Source organism: Aquarana catesbeiana, linkage group LG08, assembly GCF_042186555.1.
Source record: "Aquarana catesbeiana isolate 2022-GZ linkage group LG08, ASM4218655v1, whole genome shotgun sequence".
Classification (NCBI taxonomy): Eukaryota; Metazoa; Chordata; class Amphibia; order Anura; family Ranidae; genus Aquarana; species Aquarana catesbeiana.
The window spans coordinates 82,192,352-82,213,308 of record NC_133331.1 but is presented as its reverse complement, the minus strand read 5'-3'; the positions used below and the strand labels follow the sequence as shown (position 1 = coordinate 82,213,308).

At 41.2% G+C, this 20,957-nt stretch overlaps 1 protein-coding gene across 1 annotated transcript in view; it reads right to left on the bottom strand.

Moving 5' to 3' along the window:
* Window positions 1-20,957, bottom strand: part of DNTT (DNA nucleotidylexotransferase) — a 670,580-nt gene that overhangs the window by 504,994 nt on the left and 144,629 nt on the right. Inside the window, exon 3 of the mRNA XM_073596073.1 lies at window positions 9,955-10,071. Within this exon, the coding sequence (XP_073452174.1) occupies window positions 9,955-10,071 (117 nt within the window). The remainder of the gene's footprint in view (window positions 1-9,954; window positions 10,072-20,957) is intronic.

Sequence of the window (20,957 nt, the reverse complement as noted above, 5' to 3'; positions counted from 1 at the left end):
AACATACTGCATTTATCTTGCCAACAATTTTGACCAAATTTCCTGTGCCTTTGTAGCTCACACATCCCCAAAACATCAGCGATCCACCTCCATGTTTCACAGTAGGAATGGTGTACCTTTCATCATAGGCCTTGTTGACTCCTCTCCAAATGTAACGTTTATGGTTGTGGACAAAAAGCTACATTTTGGTCTCATTACTCCAAATGAATTTGTGCCAGAAGGTTTGAGGCTTGTCTCTGTGCTATTTGGCGTATTGTAAGCGGGATACTTTGTGGCATTTGCGTAGTAATGGCTTTCTTCTGGCGACTCGACCATGCAGCCCATCTTTCTTCAAGTGCCTCCTTATTGTGCATCTTGAAACAGCCAAACACATGTTTTCAGAGAGTCCTGTATCTCATCTGAAGTTATTTGCGGGGGGTTTTTTGCATCCCAAACAATTTTCCTGGCAGTTGTGGCTGAAATCTCAGTTGGCCTACCTGACCATGGTTTGGTTTCAACAAAATCCCTCATTTTTCACTTCTTGTTTACAGTTTGAACACTGCTGATTGGCATTCTCAATTCCTTGGATATCTTTTTATATCACTTTCCTGTTTTATACAGTTCAACTGCCTTTTCCCGCAGATCCTTTGACAATTCTTTTGCTTTCCCCATGACTCAGAATCCAGAAACGTCAGTGCAGCACTGGATGATAGATGCAAGGGTCTGTTAGGAGTCCAGAAACTCATTGACCTTTTATACACACACACTAATTACAAGCAAACAGATCACAGGTGAGGATGGTTAATTTATTAGCCATTCAAACACCTTTGTGTCAACTTGCGTGCATGTTATCAGGCCAAAATCACCAGGATATGTAAACCTTTGATCAGGGTCATTTGGGTAGTTTCTGTTGTCATTATGATTTAAAAAGAGTAAACACAGTTGATTGATAATAAATGGCTTCAGCCAAACACTAACCATGAGTAAAAGAAATGTTTTTGTGTTATCATTCATATTCTCTGAAAAATGGCCAAGAAATCATAAATTCAGCCAGGGTATGTAAACTTATGAGCACAACTGTACATGAGAAGCAGATATATGTGCAAACATGTTAACCGGAATAATAGGTATTAGGGGAGGTCTCTGCACCCCGCGTGGCATTTTACACGGTAGACACCGGTATTGTGAAAAAAGAAGAGGAGTGGCCCGATGGTCACTCAAAGGGAAAGAAAATCATAGAAGATAAAGAAGGAAAATGGAAGAAAAAAAAAAACGGAGAAAAGGGGGTGGGGGGGTGGGAGCCAAACATACCACCAGCCCTTCAGGGCCTACTAACCGCCTGTTTTAACACAAATAGACGTGCCAATTTTAAATGTGACAGCAGCTGTGGGGAGAAAAACTCCCACCTGCTGTCACAGGGGAAGGTGCTCTGGGGGTGAGGGGGGATATGATTGCCAACATGATACCTGTTACACCCTAAATACAGGTGTAACCTGTAACAAGGTAAAAGCGAACCTACAGTGCCTTGAAAAAGTATTCATACCCATTGAAATTTTCCACATTTTGTCATGTTACAACCAAAAACTTAAATATATTTTATTGGGATTTTATGTGATAGACCAACACAAAGTGGCACATAATTGAGAAGTGGAAGGAAAATGATAAATGGTTTTCAAATTGTTTTACAAATAAATATCTGAAAAGTGTGGCATGCATTTGTATTCAGCCCCCCCAATACTTTGTAGAACCACCTTTCACTGCAATTGCAGCTGCAAGTCTTTTTGGGGATGTCTCTACCAGCTTTGCATATCTAGAGAGTGACATTTTTGCCCATTCTTCTTTGCAAAATAGCTCAAGCTCTGTCAGATTGGATGGATAGGAATTTTCACATCTTGCCACAGATTCTCAATTGGATTTAGGTCTGGACTTTGACTGGGACATTCTAACACATGAATATGCTTTGATTTAAACCATTGCATTGTAGCTCTGGCTGTATGTTTAGGGTCCTTGTCTTGCTGGAAGGTGAACCTCTTCCCCAGTCTCAAGTCTTTTGCAGACTCTAACAGATTTTCTTCTAAGATTGCCCTGTATTTGGCTCCATCCATCATCCCATTAACTGTGACCAGCTTTCCTGTCTCTGCTGAAGAAAAGCATCCCCACAAAATGATGCTGCCACCACCATGTTTCACTTTGGGGATGGTGTGTTCAGGGTGATGTGCAGGGTTAGTTTTCCGCCACACATAGCGGTTAGGCCAAAAAGTTACATTTTGCTCTCATCTGACCAGAGCACCTTCTTCCACATGTGTTGCTATGTTCCCCACATGGCTTCTCGCAAACTGCAAACAGGGCTTCTTATGGCTTTCTTTCAATGATGGCTTTCTTCTTGCCACTCCTCCATAAAGGCCAGATTTTTGGAATGCACGACTAATAGTCCCCCCCCGCTGCCGGTCAGTCCACTGGCACTTACCCCATCTATGCGGCGGGGATTATGTGGGAATCTGTGGAGCAGCGGCGGGGATCATGCATCTGAGTAGCGGCGGCAGGGATTGGGCACCCAGGCATCAGCGGGGACCGGGCGGCTCTTCTCCTCCTCGCTTTTCACTGTGCGTCCCCCCCCCTCCTCCTCCTGGGTGGGCTCCAGACGCATCCTCTGCGACCTGTCTACCCTAATTGAAGCCCATTAGAGCCTCTGGCTTTAATCAGGTGCTAAAAAAAACCCTGGCCGCTGTAATTCACGCACCCGGTGCCCTGAAAGGGGCCGGACGCATGAATAGGGGGCAGCCATGGATAGATTCATGCTATGCAAATCTATACATTGCATATAGGGGGTGGTGAGGAGAGAGGGGGCGGTGCCCGGGCGCCCCTAATGGACAGGCCGCCCCTGTTCTCTGATTAATGATCTCCTTGCCAAGCCTGTCAGTTTAGGTGGACGGCCATGTCTTGGTAGGTTTGCAGTTGTGCCATACTCTTTCCATTTACAGATGATGGATTGAACAGTGCTCTGTGAGATGTTCAAAGCTTGGGATATTTTTTTTTAACCTAACCCTGCTTTAAAGTTCTCCACAACTTTATCCCTGACCTGTCTGGTGTGTTCCTGGGCCTTCATGAGGCTGTTTGTTCACTAAGGTTCTCTAATAAACCTCTGAGGGCTTCACAGAACAGCTATATTTATTCTGAGATTAAATCACACACAGGTGGACTCTAAATACACTTTTCAGATATTTATTTGTAAAAAATGTTGAAAATCATTTATCATTTCCCTTCCACTTCACAATTATGTGCCACTTTGTGTTGGTCTATCACATAAAATCCCAATAAAATACATTTATATTTTTGGTTGTAACATGACAAAATGTGGAAAATTTTAAGGGGTTTGAATACTTTTTCAAGGCGCTGTATCTTTTAAGCAAATGTATTCCCAAATTTTTTCTCCCACACTGTCAAGAACATGTGGCTCATTCCCCTTCTCCCATGTGACAGTGCTAGCCAGTTCATAGTCCTGTTTAAGCTCTGACAAATTGGTGTGGAGCTTACATGGGTCTTTCTTTCCTAGGTCTTTGGATCAGAGGAGCTCTGGAGCAAGGAAAGGTGCTGCTGGAGAGAGGGAAAGTTAAAAAAATGGTCAAAGGAAGTGACCACTCAAAAGTAAACCTGTCATTAGAAATACACTCACCGGCTACTTTATTAGGTACACCTTGCCACTACCGGGTTGGACCCTCTTTTGCCTTCAGAACTGCCTTAATTCTTCATGGCATAAATTCAATAAAGTGTTGTAAACATTCCTCAGAGATTTTGGTCCATATTGACATGATAGCATCACACAGTTGCTGCAGATTTGTCTTTTGCACATCCATGATGCAAATTCCCCCTTCCACCACATTCCAAAGGTGTTATTTTGGATGAGATCTGGTGACTGTGGAGGCCATTGGAGTACAGTGACCTCATTGTCATGTTCAAGAAAGCAGTGGTGAGATGATTGGAGCTTTGTGATACGGTGCATTATCCTGCTGGAAGGAGCCATCAGAAGATGGGTACAATGTAGTCATAAAGGGATGGACATGGTCAGCAACAATACTCAGGTAGGCGTTTAAATGATGCTCAATTGGTACTAAGGGGTCCAAAGTTTGCCAAGAAAATATCCCCCACACCATTACACCACCACCACCACCAGCCTTAACCATTGATACAAGTCAGGATGGATCCATGCTTTCATGTTGTTTATGCCAAATTCTGACCCTACCATATGAATGTCACAGCTGAAATCGAGATTCATCAGACCAGGCAACATTTTCCAATCTTCTGTTGTCCAATTTTGGTAAACATGTGCAAATTGTTACCTCAGTTTCCTGTTCTTAGCTGACAGGAGTGGCCCCCAGGTGTGGTCTTCTGCTGCTGTAGCCCATCTGCTTCAAGGTTTGATGTGTTGTGCATTCAGAGATGGTATTCTGCATACCTTGGTTGTAACGAGTGGTTATTTGAGTTACTGTTGTCTTTCTAGCATCTCAAACCAGTCTGCCCATTCTCCTCTGACCTCTGACACCAACAAGGCATTTTCGTCCACACAACTGCTGCTCACTGGATATTTTCTCTTTTTCGGACCATTCTCTGTAAACCCGAGAGATGGTCATGCGTGAAAATCCCAGCAGATCAGCAGTTTTTGAAATACTCAGATCAGCCTGTCTGGCACGAACAACCATTCCACGTTCAAAGTCACTTATATCCCCATTCTGATGCTCGGTTTGAACTTTAGCAAGTCGTCTTCACCACATCTAGATGCCTTGAGTTGCTGCCATGTGATTGACTGATTAGCAATTTGTGTTACCAAGCAACTGAACAAGTGTACCTAATAAAGTGGCCAGTAGAGTGTATATGGGTGCTTCTATTACTAATCTCTTTCGAGGAATACTAGTTTCCTGGCTGTTGCACTGACTATCTACCTTTACTAGTTTGGAAACATCTGAAGTTTGGTCTCATAAGCATTATTTTGCTAGGTTAAAGTGTTACTAATCAAACCACAAAAACTATGCGCTTAGGACATAAAGCAGAAATAGGAGAAAAGGGGGGAGGGGGGGGGGGGGAGAAGACAAGATAAAGGGAGGGGGGAGAGATGGGAGAAAGGAAAGAGAATAGAAGGTATGCTGCCTCCCCAAGTTGAGCCCTCAAAGAGAACTAACATGTAATGAATGGTTAATGGGGATATGGCGCTCCCTTGTGGGCTATACAAATGTCAATGACATAAACAGTGACTATATAAATAAATAGTGATCCAAACCCAAACGATGAGAACTGTGAAATCCTTAGTGGGTGAAACTCATAATAGATCATAAAAAATTATTTGTGGAAGTATACGTGTACGTGTTGGCAAACCTTAGTTTTAAAAAAGAAGAAAACTACTACAGTGCTGCTGCTATGCAGCTAATTAAAAATACCAACTTCTATATATGCAAATTCGTGGCATGTGTATGTAGACCAGTGCAAGAATGAGCATATGATAGTGCAATATATGTAATATGACAGTGCAATGCTGCACCTACATATATATTTGACCGTACACTCCTACTTTTAAATCTGCAATGCAGTGCAGTATAGTGCAATCAAGTCCAACAAGACTCTAAATGACCAGTGCAAAAACAAGTGTATAACAATGCAGTATGACAGTGCAATCCCACACATACGTGTATATGTACCCAACAATCCAACTTATAAATGTTCAATAAAGTGCAATATGTGCAATCAAGTCCAGCAAGACTCTAGATGACATCAAAATATCAAATTAAGCAAAAAAGAGAGAGAAAGAGTCTGTCTCAAATAGTGCATTCCAATTTTGAATGGCAGCAAAAAAGTTCCAACAGCTTAGTGACTTTTGGTGCCCACAGAGGTAGATCCGTGACTTCTGTGCTCCCCTTTGGCTCCCCACTCACCAGCTTCCACTACCCCTGCAGGGGTGATAGACAATCTAGGATCCCAGAACCGTCCTCTTATTCGGTATCCCGTGGTGTTGCGGTGGAATGGCCTCTCTCCCAGGAGTTCCGGATTACCATTTCATACGATATCCCGGATGGGGATCAGCAACTAAGCCCTCAAGGAAAGAGATGCCACCTCATAGTGTAGTATGATAAAAAAACTTTAATACCATAAAACCATAAAAACTCCCCTCTCGGGGGAAAAATACACAGCGTACTACACTATGGGTGAAGCCGAGAGCCAGGAAGTATGTCCCGCAGCGTGCGGCGTGCGGTTCAGCTGCGTTCCAGGCTCTCTCGCTCCGTACCCGGAAATGACGTAAGTGCGTAGCCCCGCCTTACGCGTTTCGTCATCGACGTTTTCAAAGGCGGCGCCATCTTACTACACCTCACAGGTTATAAGGCAGGCGGACATGCTGGATCCTCCCCTATCCCGTCTCTACAGGGATTTTGATTGGATTTTCAATCCCGTGGCTCCCCCTCCCATATGTCCCCATTGGGCGGTGCCCAAATCAGATCCCTGTGGGCATATGTCGAGATGTTTTTACTATTTAATGCCGACCCACACATCTCCGCTGACCTTTTACATGAATTGGCAGACTCATTTCACATAAAGCAATGTAAACATCAACCATCTTGTATGATATAGGTTAGGATTAACTAAAAAACATCTTTACTTCTACATCAGGTAAATATATCGTATAGACACAGCCCGCAGTGGTGGATAACGGTAATGCATGTCCTCCACCCTGCAAACTCAGTGTCTATCTTGTAAAAGTATATCGTATCGACACAGCCCGCAGTGGTGGATAACGGTAATGCATGTCCTCCACCTTGCAAACTCAGTGTCTATCTTGTAAAAGTGGATGAAATAGGGTGTCACCCCAAGTACCATTCAGAATCCACCCTATTGCGGGTGCAGAGCCAGGATGTTAGGTATATTCTACTATCTATATATATTTCATCCTCCGATCTCCATATTACAAAAAGCAGGAAACTTAAGAGAGAGGCCATTCCACCGCAACACCACGGGATACCGAATAAGAGGACGGTTCTGGGATCCTAGATTGTCTATCACCCCTGCAGGGGTAGTGGAAGCTGGTGAGTGGGGAGCCAAAGGGGAGCACAGAAGTCACGGATCTACCTCTGTGGGCACCAAAAGTCACTAAGCTGTTGGAACTTTTTTGCTGCCATTCAAAATTGGAATGCACTATTTGAGACAGACTCTTTCTCTCTCTTTTTTGCTTAATTTGATATTTTGATGTCATCTAGAGTCTTGCTGGACTTGATTGCACATATTGCACTTTATTGAACATTTATAAGTTGGATTGTTGGGTACATATACACGTATGTGTGGGATTGCACTGTCATACTGCATTGTTATACACTTGTTTTTGCACTGGTCATTTAGAGTCTTGTTGGACTTGATTGCACTATACTGCACTGCATTGCAGATTTAAAAGTAGGAGTGTACGGTCAAATATATATGTAGGTGCAGCATTGCACTGTCATATTACATATATTGCACTATCATATGCTCATTCTTGCACTGGTCTACATACACATGCCACGAATTTGCATATATAGAAGTTGGTATTTTTAATTAGCTGCATAGCAGCAGCACTGTAGTAGTTTTCTTCTTTTTTAAAACTAAGGTTTGCCAACACGTACACGTATACTTCCACAAATAATTTTTTATGATCTATTATGAGTTTCACCCACTAAGGATTTCACAGTTCTCATCGTTTGGGTTTGGATCACTATTTATTTATATAGTCACTGTTTATGTCATTGACATTTGTATAGCCCACAAGGGAGCGCCATATCCCCATTAAAGTGTTACTAAACTCATTTTTTTAAAATTAAAATAACAAACGTTAAACTTAGAGACTAACCTGCTCTGTGCAGTAGTATTGCTCCGATCCTCCTCTTCTGGGGTCCCCGGTGGCGATCTTGGCTCCTCCTCTTCTTTTGAGGGACTACCATAGCCATCGTAGTCCCCTCGCTCCCGGACTGTGTGTCTACAGACCGCACTCCATAGACTTACACAGCGGGACTTAGGCCCCCGCCCCACTTCCTCCTCACTGCATTTGATTGACAGCAGCAAGAGCCAATGGCTCCTGCTGCTGCTCGAATACTGTGTAAAGAGGAAGTAAGGTGAGAAAAGATGCAGCCCTGCACAGTGCTGATCTCTTCTACCCTCTACCCTCACACAGGGGAAGTGGGGGTGGGGGGCACAGAGAAACTAAAAAAGTTTTTTACCTTAATGCAAACAATGCATTAAGGTAAAAAACATTTTAGGTTTAGTAACTTTAATGAATTAGAAAAGGCAAAAATCTACAAAAAAAAAAAAAAAAACAGCCAGGCAACCAGAATTTTCATAAGGAGATGTCAGCAAGCCTCATGGCAGTTTTCTTTTTTTTTCACCACAAGATAGCAGTAGTTTGGTATTCAATATCCTCCAGGCCTGGCTACTTGGCTTCTATTACTTTTATCGGGTATTATTAATATTGTTCCTATTGTTATTTTCATTATTATTATTGGTATTGTTATTATTTTTATTTAAATATTATTATTATTGTTATTAGTAGAAGTAAAAGTAGTAGTGGTATTATATAACCATTAGGCTACTTTCACACTGAGGCGTTTTCAGGGGTTTTAGCGCTAGAAATAGCGGCTGTAAAGCATCTGAAAAACGCCTCCCATGCCTCCCCAGCGCTTGCGGGATGTTAGAGAAAAAGTCCTACAAGCAGCATCTTTGGGGAAATTTGGGAGCGCTGTATACACCACTCCTAAACCGCCCCTGCCCATTGAAATGAATGGGCAGTGCCGCGAAACGGGTGCTTTTAACCCTTTCTTCGGCCGCTAGCGGGAATTAAAAGCGCCCCACTAGCGGCTGAAAAGTTCCGCTAAAATGACAGTAAAGCGCCCCTAGAAGTAGCGGCGCTTTACCGCTAATGCCAGGCGCTTTCAGTGTGAAAGTAGCCTTATTCGTCAGCTATGAACATAGCGTAAGGCAGCATTTATTCAGTTCCTCCAATTTTTCTTACCTCTACTTTTGTAGAACAGTTTTTCAAAGGTTGGCTGAGTACATTCGATAGTACATTCAGTCTTCAACAAGACAGCGCTGCACCTTTCAGAAATTGTCTGTCATACGCCAGCACAAAGCATTTAATGTGCAATTGGCTAATAAACTAAACCGCTTTAGGTATATGTACACAAAGTACTAGAAAATAAGAAAATTGCACTTGTCCCCATAAATCTGTTTTTATTTGCAGAGCAAGTCATGCATGCTGTGACCTCAATATCCCACTATGCAGAGCGTGTCCCAGCTTTGCATAGCAAGCATAAACGACTTAGCTACAAGCCTTGCCAAGCGTCGAACACTGGGGCACCTTAAAGAAGTAATCTCCGAGATTATCCACAGCTGAACCATTGCCTTCTCCGAGAACTCAATAACAGTAAAATGAGTCTGAGAGCTGCAGTAAGTATATATTTGACAAGAAAGTGGAACATCACCTATGGATCTAAAGCGCATCTGAATGTGGTGGAGACATCGGGGGGGGAACAAAAACAGGAGGATATTATCGCTCTATGGTTTGAATTTAAATGTCGTTTGGAAAGTGGATGTGTTGAAAGCAAGTATACCCAGATTAAAGCAAAGTGATGATCAAGTCAACTTTCAAATTTTCGTGATTGTGGAATAATCCTTTTAAAAATATATGTTGCATTCAACATGAAAAATAGCCTGTAGTGAAAGAATGCAGAAATGATTTTCGCTATTGATTCCTGAGTGTTTGGAAAAATCTAGCCTAAGCCCCCTGCAATTAACTTGCCTATTTTTGTCACTGCAAGCCTTGCTTGCCGCTGAGACGAGATTCAAAAATCGCAAAGAAATTCCCTTTTCACCGCCATAAAACTGACCCTAGAGTTTGCTTTCTTCCACACTACTGCCTGGTGTATCATTATTTTAGCAAGTGGTTTTGATGCCTATGTAGCCAGTAATTATTACCGTGAATATTCGGTTGATGTCCTGAAGCGGCGTCCGTCTCTGACACGCATATGGAGACACACGGACACATGATGAAGAGACTGGCGTATTGAAACTGGCAGGGCAATCTTCTTGCACCTGAAGTGAAAAATACATACAAGAACAACAGCAATGTTAGATAAATCAAATATTTCTAACACCCCCCCCCCCCCCTCCTGTCCTTTTTAGAGAAATTCATAAACATCTGTTTTACGCTGAGGGCAGAATACATGAATCTGTAAAAAGAATATCCTCCAATTATGATTCCTGTGGTCTGAGGAGGTTTGCAATTTTGTGCAATTAACTTGTGCACATGTGCAAAAGAACAATCAGCTTTGATTGCCCTTAATATATTTATGTTGCAGCTTTTGAAAGGTGAAGTGCCGGATGAGAAGACGCGACGTCTAATGCATGTAAAGACTTTTTTTTTCCGTGTCATTTTTTTTTTTCAGAATGAAATCAATATGCCCAGTAAAGAATAAGTTAAAGTGCATCTAAACTCAAAAACAAAAAAATTAATATGAGCCAAGGATAATTCCAAAGAAAAAAAAGCAAGTTTACTTACCGACCAGCTCGCAGACAACCAAATCAACCTGTCTAACAGTATGCGTTAAAAGCAGGGGTTTAGTCTGCGCGCATTTGCAAATGCAAATTCTGCCCTAGGACTTCCTGTCCACACTTCCTGTCCTAGGTGACAACACTTACTATAATTTATGGGGGAGCGGCACTGGTATGATCTGCGCTTAGGGCTCTTTCTAAAAGGCTGTAAGCTTACTGCCTTCGTTAATACGTCTCTCATGGATTGCTTTTTGGGCGAGGTATAGCAACTGTACAGATATGTATAGCAGGATATCTGCAGTAATCCCAATAGACAAACAAAACAGTGTATATATATATATATATATATATATATATATATAAGATATATGTATAATATTCAGTCCTCCTTTTCCAGATGAAGCCTTGTATGGGGAAACGCGTTGGGTGGAGCTACAGGTCTTGAGGTCACCACGCACCAGCTGGCTGGCATGAGCCGCGGCTGGTTTGAATACACTGAATGCCGTTTTGTTTGGATGTCAGTGCCTATGATGTTTTAAGAACAAATACCTTTTAAATTCTGCACCATGAAGCCTCTTCTTTCCATTTCATAAATACATCCCTTGGAGGAATCTATCTTGCTAGAAGGCTCTGGGAGGAGTATTTAAGAAGAGAAAAGCCGCTACAGGAGGAGGGATCCCATTATTGGAAAAGTCAGTGGATACAACTCTTTTGGCCAAGTGATCCTTCCTGTGTGTGCCTATCCGATCTCTATAATTTGAAATCCATCACATCTGGTAAGCGGAGCTGTTTTACTTACTTTGTTTGACGAACAGAAAAATTGTTTGTTCTTCCGAGAAGTTCATCCTGGTTGTTCACATTGGGTCAAGCACTTTTTGGACTACACAGTTTTAATATTTTTATATTCTTTATTTTTATCTCAGCATTTTTAAGCACATTGATTCAATTTTTCATTTTTTGGATTGCACATTTTTATTAGTTTTACAGGTATATTAGCTGGGAGATGTTCAGGAGGAAGGAGCTAGTAGAGTTTTTCCAATTGCAGAATAGCAATTGTACACAGCAGGAATGTGCCACAACTGCAAGCCAAACAATTGACTCGTAGTTGCAGTAGTGCTCCATTGATTTCAATGGGTGCGTTTGAAAGGCAGTGCCACCTGTCAAATTCTGCAGCCCGAGTTAAAATGCTTTGCCTCTCGGCCGCGGTGTATGTACAGTCCTTTCAAGCTGTAATGTTAGAACTACAGTGGATGATTGGGGGGGGGTAAAACTAGTTGCCTGTTTTTACAGCACTCCAAATGCCAGTGTAAAAAGAGTCTTTTCACATTGGTACTTGAAATAGGGTCTTACAACAGGTGCTAGTAACACAAGAACTCCTGTACCACTTGCACCAGTTATATGGGTCTTTTTGAATAAAACACTAAATATTAGAGACTTTTAGGTGCGGATCAAGTTCACACTGAGAATTTAAATGAGGCGTGTACTAATTACAATATAAAATTAAAAAGAAATTGCGCTTAAGATAAACAATGGTGAAAAGTTTAAACAATATAGGGACAAAGCAGCGACTCTACCGTGAGATATTTACACAGTGTAACTCAAATTTAAAATAAAAGGGTTGCGCTACTAAATGATAATAAGCAATAAATACCAAAACATATACAATTTTTCCCCAAATAGAAAGTAAAAATCTACTCCCACACGAAGAAAAGTCCACATACAGATAGGAAAATATAGAACTTAAAAAACGATCCTCTTCCTAAATGTTCATATAAACTCATGCATATAATTAACATCCATCACCTCTTGAAAAAATGCAAACCGTGACACCACCACCTCTTATGGAAGGAATGCAGACTTAGCAGCTATATTAGACCCTCTAATAAAAGAAAGGTCAGCAGAGCATGTGACCACACAGCCCAGTCAGGGTCATCCAGAAGCAGTTCTAAGGCTGGGTTCACACTATTGCGAATTGGATGCAGGTTTCCAGCTTCCAATTTGCGTGTCAGGAGATTGTAACTGGCTGTCAATGGAGAGGCTCCGGAGCGAATTGCACAGGAGTCCTGTGCATCTTCTGGTCCGTTTCAGCTCCAAACTCAGCCAGAAATTTGGACCGAAATCGGACTTGAAACGGTGAACAGTGTTGCACCGGACTCCTGCTGTGAGCCGCTCCGTATGGCAGTGTGAACCCAGCCTTAAGGATCCCCTCAGATGCAGATGCTTGAACAATAATGGTCATCAAAATGGTTCATTTATTGGTATTTATTGCTTATGAGTGTGTAATCATTTAGTAGCGTGACCCTTTTATGTTAAATTTGAGTAACTGCAATACACCTTTTTAGGTCTTTGCACACAATGGCCCATGCCATGAAAATATAATCTTGCAGAGGATTATACCTGTGCATGTTTCTAGTCTTCAGACCCCCTGTAATTTTCAGTGATAAGCATTCTATTCGTAGTAGACATATAATACAAAGATATGGCTGTATACAGTCTGAACTGCTAAGAAAGTATGTAATGCTCATTTATCAAGACATAGCAAGTTGATTTCAGCTCATTGCTGAACACAGCCATGGTTCTGACTTTAACCTATTATTCCTCCATAGGGGATATTCCCTTAGGATAGACTAATCAATATTGGGCTTCACAGATTAAATGGTATCACATTGATACTAAGGAAAGGAATCGGTAATCTTCACTGAAGGAAGTGCTTAGCTTGCACGGTCCCTTTGAAGCTTACTACAAGTATATGAATTATACCTCATAGGAGTGATATAATTATCAGCCTATGAACTCCTTGACTTCTTATCACAATAGGGTGTGAATTTAGGGTTATTGTATCTCTCTTTATGGCACACTGATACCTCGTTGGACATCCTGGCGGGCCTTGAGGGTCCTTTGGAGCCTTGACCACATTTGGGTGACATTGCATAAAGGTCCTACAAAAGCTCCAGAAGAAGCTATGATTATGGCGAAACATGAAGAGACAACCAACTTTTGTACTGTGACCGCATGATCATTCATATTTTGGTTTTAAAAACTTTATTGATTTTTTAATCATGTATGTTTAAATAAAATTTAGGAAATTTGTATTATCAGTTTGATTTGATTTTTTGGTACCTCAAAACTCCCAATCCTGTTTCTTGGCATTTTCTGATTATATTAAGGGGAGGCGGTGCTTGTTGAGAATTCTCCAATCTTTAGTATTAAATATATTTTTTCTGCTCATTTATCAAGCTGCTTCAGGTTGACTGGCCCTTTGGATATTGAAAAAGGTGACATTCCAGACAATCAATGATTTTGCCTTATCACAGATCTCACAATTTTCTATGTCCTCAATATCTATATGTCTTGCTGCTGCAAAAGTTCTCGGCTACCAGGCAGGCTGACGGTTAGGTTGTAGGCAGCAGGATGGGGGCATAATAAGATTAAGGCAATGTCGGAATCTCTTTTTTAAAATCCTACACTTTTCTGAGCTGTCTGCTATTTTTGTTATGCCAGTGACAGGATTGTTTTAAATGATATCTAACGCCAAGCTCAATGTAAAGCACAGCCTTTAGAAGCAACAATTTGGCACAATTCACAAAGCTTTAACACCAGGATAACATCTTGTTTTAGGAAAGTGACTGTTATTTTCAAATGTCATTGAAGTTACCTAAAAATAACTGTCACTTTTTTGAAAATAAGTTTCCTTATCTTGGTGTGTTATCTTTGCGAATTGAGCCTAATTCTAAAGAAACATGGAGGTACACTTGGCAAAAAGAGCTATATCACCAGTGTTCAATGTTAAATAGATTCAAACACTTGAGATTCTGTTTGTTGCCATATTGACACCCCTAAACAACTGTCTACAACGGTATTTGGTCATTTATTTATTGAGCCCCAATTGTCATTCAATGTAACATTTGCTAGGACCTTAACTGATGATTTATCACTTTCTTGCAACAAATATAGACACATGGCTCCAAATAGAAGCCAGTTATTTAATAATCTTGGGACTCCTTTTGGGGTGACAACCAACAAGCTTCCAAATTCTTAGGCTTGATGACAAATAAACATTTGAAAAGTTTCCATTGTGCACAATACCTCAAGATTAGAGGTAAAATAATGTGGAATACAATTTGTTAGAAGAGGACACTGTTCTTTAAAACAATGCTGTTAAACGCTAACGCAGCTAAATGTACATTAATGCCAACGTAAAACGCTTCTAAAAGCACTTTTCATGATGCTTTTTCCTAGCGTCAGTACTGGCTTTGCAGCTTGTTTTTTTTTAATGCCCTGTGTGCATGAGGCCTTAATTTGAGCAGGCAAGCAACTAAATACACTACCTTTCATAGTCTACTTCTCATAATATGCATAAACTACATAAGAATATTAAAGTGTGAATTAAATTAAAAAAAAAAAAAAAAGATTTTTACTACATCATGTAGATAAATAAATGTAATATTATATTTTAAAGCAGACCTTGCACTATACACGGGAGTGTTTGCTCACATACAGTATCTCACAAAAGTGAGTACACCCCTCACATTTTTGTAAATATTTTATTATATCTTTTCATGTGATAACACTGAAAGAAATGACACTTTGCTACAATGTAACATAGTGAGCATACAAATTGTATAACAGTGTAAATTAACTTTCCCCTCAAAATAACTCAACACACAGCCATTAATGTCTAAACCTCTGGCAACAAAAGTGAGTACACCCCTAAGTGAAAATGTCCAAATTGGGCCCAATTAGCCATTTTCCCTCCCCGATGTCATGTGACTTGTTAGTGCTACAAGGTCTTAGGTGTGAATGGGGAGCAGGTGTGTTAAATTTGGTGTTATCACTCTCACTCTCTCATACTGGTCACTGGAAGCTCAACATGGCACCTCATGGCAAAGAACTCTCTGAGGATCTGAAAAAAAGAATTGTTGCTCTACATAAAGCTGGCCTCGGCTATAAGAAGATTGCCAAGACCCTGAAACTGAGCTGCAGCATGGTGGCCAAGACCATACAGCGGTTTAACAGGATAGGTTCCACTCCATGTCCTGTGGTCTGATGAGACCAAGATAAACTTATTCGGTTCAGATGGTGTCAAGCGTGTGTGGTGGCAACCAGGTGAGGAGTACAAAGACGTGTGTCTTGCCTACAGTCAAGCATGGTGGTGGGAGTGTCATGGTCTGGGGATGCATGAGTGCTGCCGGAACTGGGGAGCTACAGTTCATTGAGGGGAGTTATTTTGAGGGGACAGCAAATTTACACTGTTATACAAGCTGTACACTCACTACACTCAATTACGCAAAGTGTAATTTATTCAGTGTTGTCACATGAAAAGATATAACAAAATATTTACAAAATTGTGAGGGTTGTACTCACTTTTGTGAGATACTGTACCTTGTACCTAAATAGGAAATGTTTTTTTATTGCCAAAAGGTATAAAGTTCTGTTCAGCCGGTCTTGGGACCCAGCGCTGACAAACAGTATTGCCATGGACCCTTAAAGTGTTTGTTAAGCCATGCAATAACCTTGCAACAATCCCCTCTGCTATGTTAAATAATGTCCCCAGTGCATTTGTTTCTTTTTTAAAAATGCCGCTGTGTACCTGATTTCAGAGCACCAATCACGAATTGACAGCAAAGCGGGTGGGGCTGAGAAACCCAGGAGGAGGAGGAAAGGAGAGGAGGAGAGAGGCGGACGGTCACGTGAGCGCCGACCGACGCTCTGAAATCAGGTACACAGTGGCATTTTTGTTTAAAAAACAAATGCACTGGGGACATTATTTAACATAGCAGAGGGGCATGTTGCGAGGTTATTGTATTATGATAGCAGAAGGGGAGGATCGTGGAGTGGGCAGATCTGACAGGCAAGGAGGGAAGGGAGGAGAGGATGGTGGAGAGAGGACAGAGCAGCACTGCGGATGACAGAGGCACAAAAAGCTGACCACAGTGTCAGGGCTCAGCAGCCATGAAAAACCATGGTCAGTTTACAGAGGGGTGGGTAGGACCAGGATACCAAAAACTTTAAAGTAGCAGTACCCCAAATAGATCCATATTTAGCTCACTACGCTGTGTCCTGATGTTGGCACATGTGCACTACAATTGTTCTTTATTGAGTTCTGACACTCCTTCTAATTTGTAATAATGCATCTCATGATTAATTAATGGCTGTGTTAATTGGTGTTTTTAACATTTGTCTTGCATTCAGATTTATAGCTAAATTTAGGTCATGGAGATATATATTTAATCAAATAGATTTTGTACTGATGAGCTTAATTTTCTTGGTCTTAAGCAGGGCATACACCTTCAGGCTGAATGAAAAAAAAAAAAAAGCTAATTTCCCCATCCACACAAGCGAGGATACTGTGCTATTGTATTCTGATGGCAGAACTCCTCTGCTGTTAGAATACTGTACACTGATTACCACTGCAGCCAATTGCCTGCAGCAGCTGGTCAAATGAAAGTTTTCCAGCTGTCCTGTTCATCAGATCGGTAGATCGACTTCTGTCAAACAGGGAGAGCAGCCCACAAATCGAAATTCGGCCAGATCAGCTGGTACCACATGTATCCAGCTTTACTTCTACTCTCCAGCAGAGCAGCTGAGTAGGGCGCCCAGATATGACTGTGTAGTTCAATAGGCACCACATTAAAGATCCCCCCTGCTCTCAGTAATGTAAGAGACCTGGCTAGACACACCCACTACTCTTATCTGCAATACAATTCTGTGTAAAGAAGGTTGTGGTGAGGGGTGTGGCTGTTAATCAGCTCTGCCAACACAGGACACTGAGCAGAAAGCATCATTTTAGTGAGCAAATAGGTATTTTAAAATACACTATATTACCAAAAGTATTGGGACACCTGCCTTTATATGCAAATGAACTTTAATGGCACCCCATCCCAGTCTTAGTCCGTAGGGTTCAATATTGAGTTGGCCCACCCTTTGCAGCTATAACAGCTTCACCTCTTCTGAAGGCTGTCCACAAGGTTTAGGAGTGTGTCTATGGGAATGTTTGACCATTCTTCCAGAAGTGCATTTGTGAGGTCATGCACTGATATGGACGAGAAGGCCGTGCTCACAGTCTCCACTCTCCACTCTAATTCATCCCAAAGGTATTTTATCGGGTTGAGGTCAGGACTCCATGCAGGCCAGTCAAGTTCCTCCACCCAAACTCGCTCATCCATGTCTTTATGGACCTTGCTTTGTGCACTGGTGCGCAGTCATGTTGAAACAGGAAGGGGCCATCTCCAAACTGTTCCCACAAAGTTGGGAGCATGAAATTGTCCAAAATGTCTTGGTATGCTGACGCCTTAAGAGTTCCCTTCAATGGAACTAAGGGGCCAAGTCCAACCACTGAAAAACAACCCCACACCATAATCCCCCCTCCACCAAATACTTTAGACCAGTGCACAAAGCAAGGTCCATAAAGACATGGATAAGTGAGTTTGAGGTGGAGGAATTTGACTGGCCTGCACAGTCAAATGGTGTAGGGTTGTTTTAGTGAGAAAAAAACATTCCTCTCTGAGTGATCTACATACATTGCAAGGATTTTGATAAACTTTTTTTGCAGATTCCAATCATTTGTTATTCTGAAGAAATAGCTGTTTGTTTGTCTGTGTCCGTGTGTAAAATGAATGTGCATAGGAGTGATTTCATAATTATCAATCAGCTGCTGCACCTGCATGGCTCTAATGAGGAAAATTCCATCTTTTTAGATGTGAGTGCCTCAAAAAAAATGGCATTTTTGTTGCAGGGGATGCCAAAAATCTAACTTGTATCTTAGTGCGGTCTTTAGGGAAAATCAGTAAGCCAATCACACTGTACACAGAATGCCTCCAGGTAGCCATATTGCATTGCATTTTACAGAAAATTACAGTGCTGTAGATTGAAAAGAAAAAGGTAGTTTAATACCATTAATTAAAAAAATAACTAGTGTTGCAATTGTATTATATGTTGTTTTGCTATATTTTTTTTTTTTATCTGCAATCTTTTTCTCTGAGAAAGTGGAGTTACCCTCTAAGTTATAAAACACACAGTGACATCAGACCGCATGGCGTTGCTATAAAACCAAAACTTAAAAACCTGATTATGTTGCACTGCCAACAACTGGTTTGGGCCCTACGTGGAATATGCGACCAGATATGTAATCCAACCTGACATCCCACAATATGGCATTGCCAGGGGTCCAAATTGACTATTTTCCAAGCTGTCAGGTGACAAAGGAACAAGCTGAATACATAAATCATTGAAATCTTGATTCAAGATACATTGTGTTTTCTACGAATTTTGATGAAAGTCAAGTTAATCATGCTGAAAATCAGGACGTTAGTACTCTTTTGCACATAATAACAGGCAAATAACAAAGGCTCCTAAAGGAGCACTTGAGATCTGAGTAATATAGGTATTACTCATGGCTACATGTCGCCTCTGTCTATTTTCAGCAATGAAAATTCAGCAAGAATTAAGTAAAATAAATAAGGTACCTATTCAGAGGAAACTGATTAAAATTATAACTCATCTAACCTTCAGAAATAACAACTTGCTGAACACTAATGGCTGATCATGTGCCTGTAAATAAATGTGACCTTTATAAAAAAAAGACTCATTTCAAATAGTACATCTGTATTCTGGATAGTTCCAGGTCATAGCTGGAGATCAAAGTCATAAAAGATAAAACTAAAATAGGGACTACTCTGTAATTTTCATAAAACATGTCCATGTAGCAGAAGAAAAACTGATTAATACTTGTTGGCTATATAGATTTATAGATTTTATTTATTGGGGTTCACCCTTTCAGCAGGTTAGTGTAAACCACCTTCTGTGGGAGAGCAATGTCAGTGGTTCAGGGACACCGTCAGCCAACTTCTACTTTTCTGAGACCCACTAGAGACCATGTCCAGGGCTGGTTTTCTTACTAGTAAGGTATGAGCAGCTTTATTTATTTATTAACCACTTCAGCTCCGGAAGGTTTTACCTGCTTCCTGACCAGGCCATTTTTTGCCATACGGCACTGCGTTGCTTTAACTGACAATTGCGCGGTCGTGCGATGCTGTACCCAAATAAAATTGATGTCCTTTTTTTCCCACAAATAGTGCTTGGTATATGCTCACCTCTGTGGTTTTTATTTTTTGCGCTATAAACAAAAAAGGTCGTCAATTTTGAATAAAAAAACAATATTTTTTACTTTCTACTATAAAACATTCTCAATAAAAAAAAAAAATGCAAAAAATCAAATTTTTTCATCAGTTTAGGCCAATATCAAGCGTATATTGATTGGTATGCGCAAAAGTTATCACGTCTACAAACTATGGAATAGATTTATGGCATTTTTTAATTTTTTTTTTACTAGTAATGGTGGCGATCTGCAATTTTTAGCAGGACTGTTACATTGTGGCAGTCAAATTGGACACTAAGTGACACTTTTTAGGGACCAGTGACACCAATACAGTGATCAGTGCTAAAAATATGCACTTTCACAGTATAAATGACACTGGCAGGGAAGGGGTTAACACCAGGGGCGATCAAAGGGTTTAGTGTGTCCCTGGGAGGTGCTTCCTAACTGTGTGGTGGATGGATACACTGGAGGAAAAGAGAGATCCGTGTTTCAGCTTAGCTAAAACACAAGATCTCTCTTTTGCGCCCTGACAGATCAGCAGTTTGCCTTGTTTACATAGGCAGACCGCTGCTCTGTCTCTGCACTGAACAATCACAGCTGGAGCGGTGCTCCAGCGGAGCGCGTGCGCCCCCTACAGGTACAGGATTTTGCACAGTCAGGCCGCCCTGCCGCAGTATATAGGCGGTGGGCAGTCCGGAAGCGGTTAATTACATATTTATTTAGAGCGTGGGATTCTTGGAGGGGTGTAGGTGTGTGAGGGTGTTTAGGCTAGTTTAGTTGATCCAGTTTTGTGTTTCTTCTTTTATATGTGTGGATTTGATCATTTCTTTGTGTAATGTTGCTTTAAAATATTAATTGGCTTTGTTTTTGCTGGCTGTTTTTCTTGCTCTCTTGACTAACTTACGAAATTATATGAATTTTACTATTCGCTTTTTACTTCTTTTTTTTTTCTGATACTTCTTTGAAATTGAATGTTTACTGATCCAATATGCTGGTCATGAGACTGCAAGATTGAGGGCTTGTTCACACTATGAATGGTGAACTGTATTTTTCTGCATTGAATATATGTGGGTTACCACAAGGACAAATAGAAAACAGTTGTTTTCTATGTATCCCCTTCACACCACAATGCTGATGTGATATGTGGTGCGGAAAATATAGCATGTTTCATAGTTAGGCCCCTTCCACACGGGGCGGATCCGTTTAGCGGAATCCGCCAGCTCAGCAGGAGATCGCTACGTTGATCTCCACTAGACACTGACACCATAAGATGACAGGTCCGTGTCTGCTCATTGAGCGGAGAGGGATCTATCAGAGCCCCACGCTGATT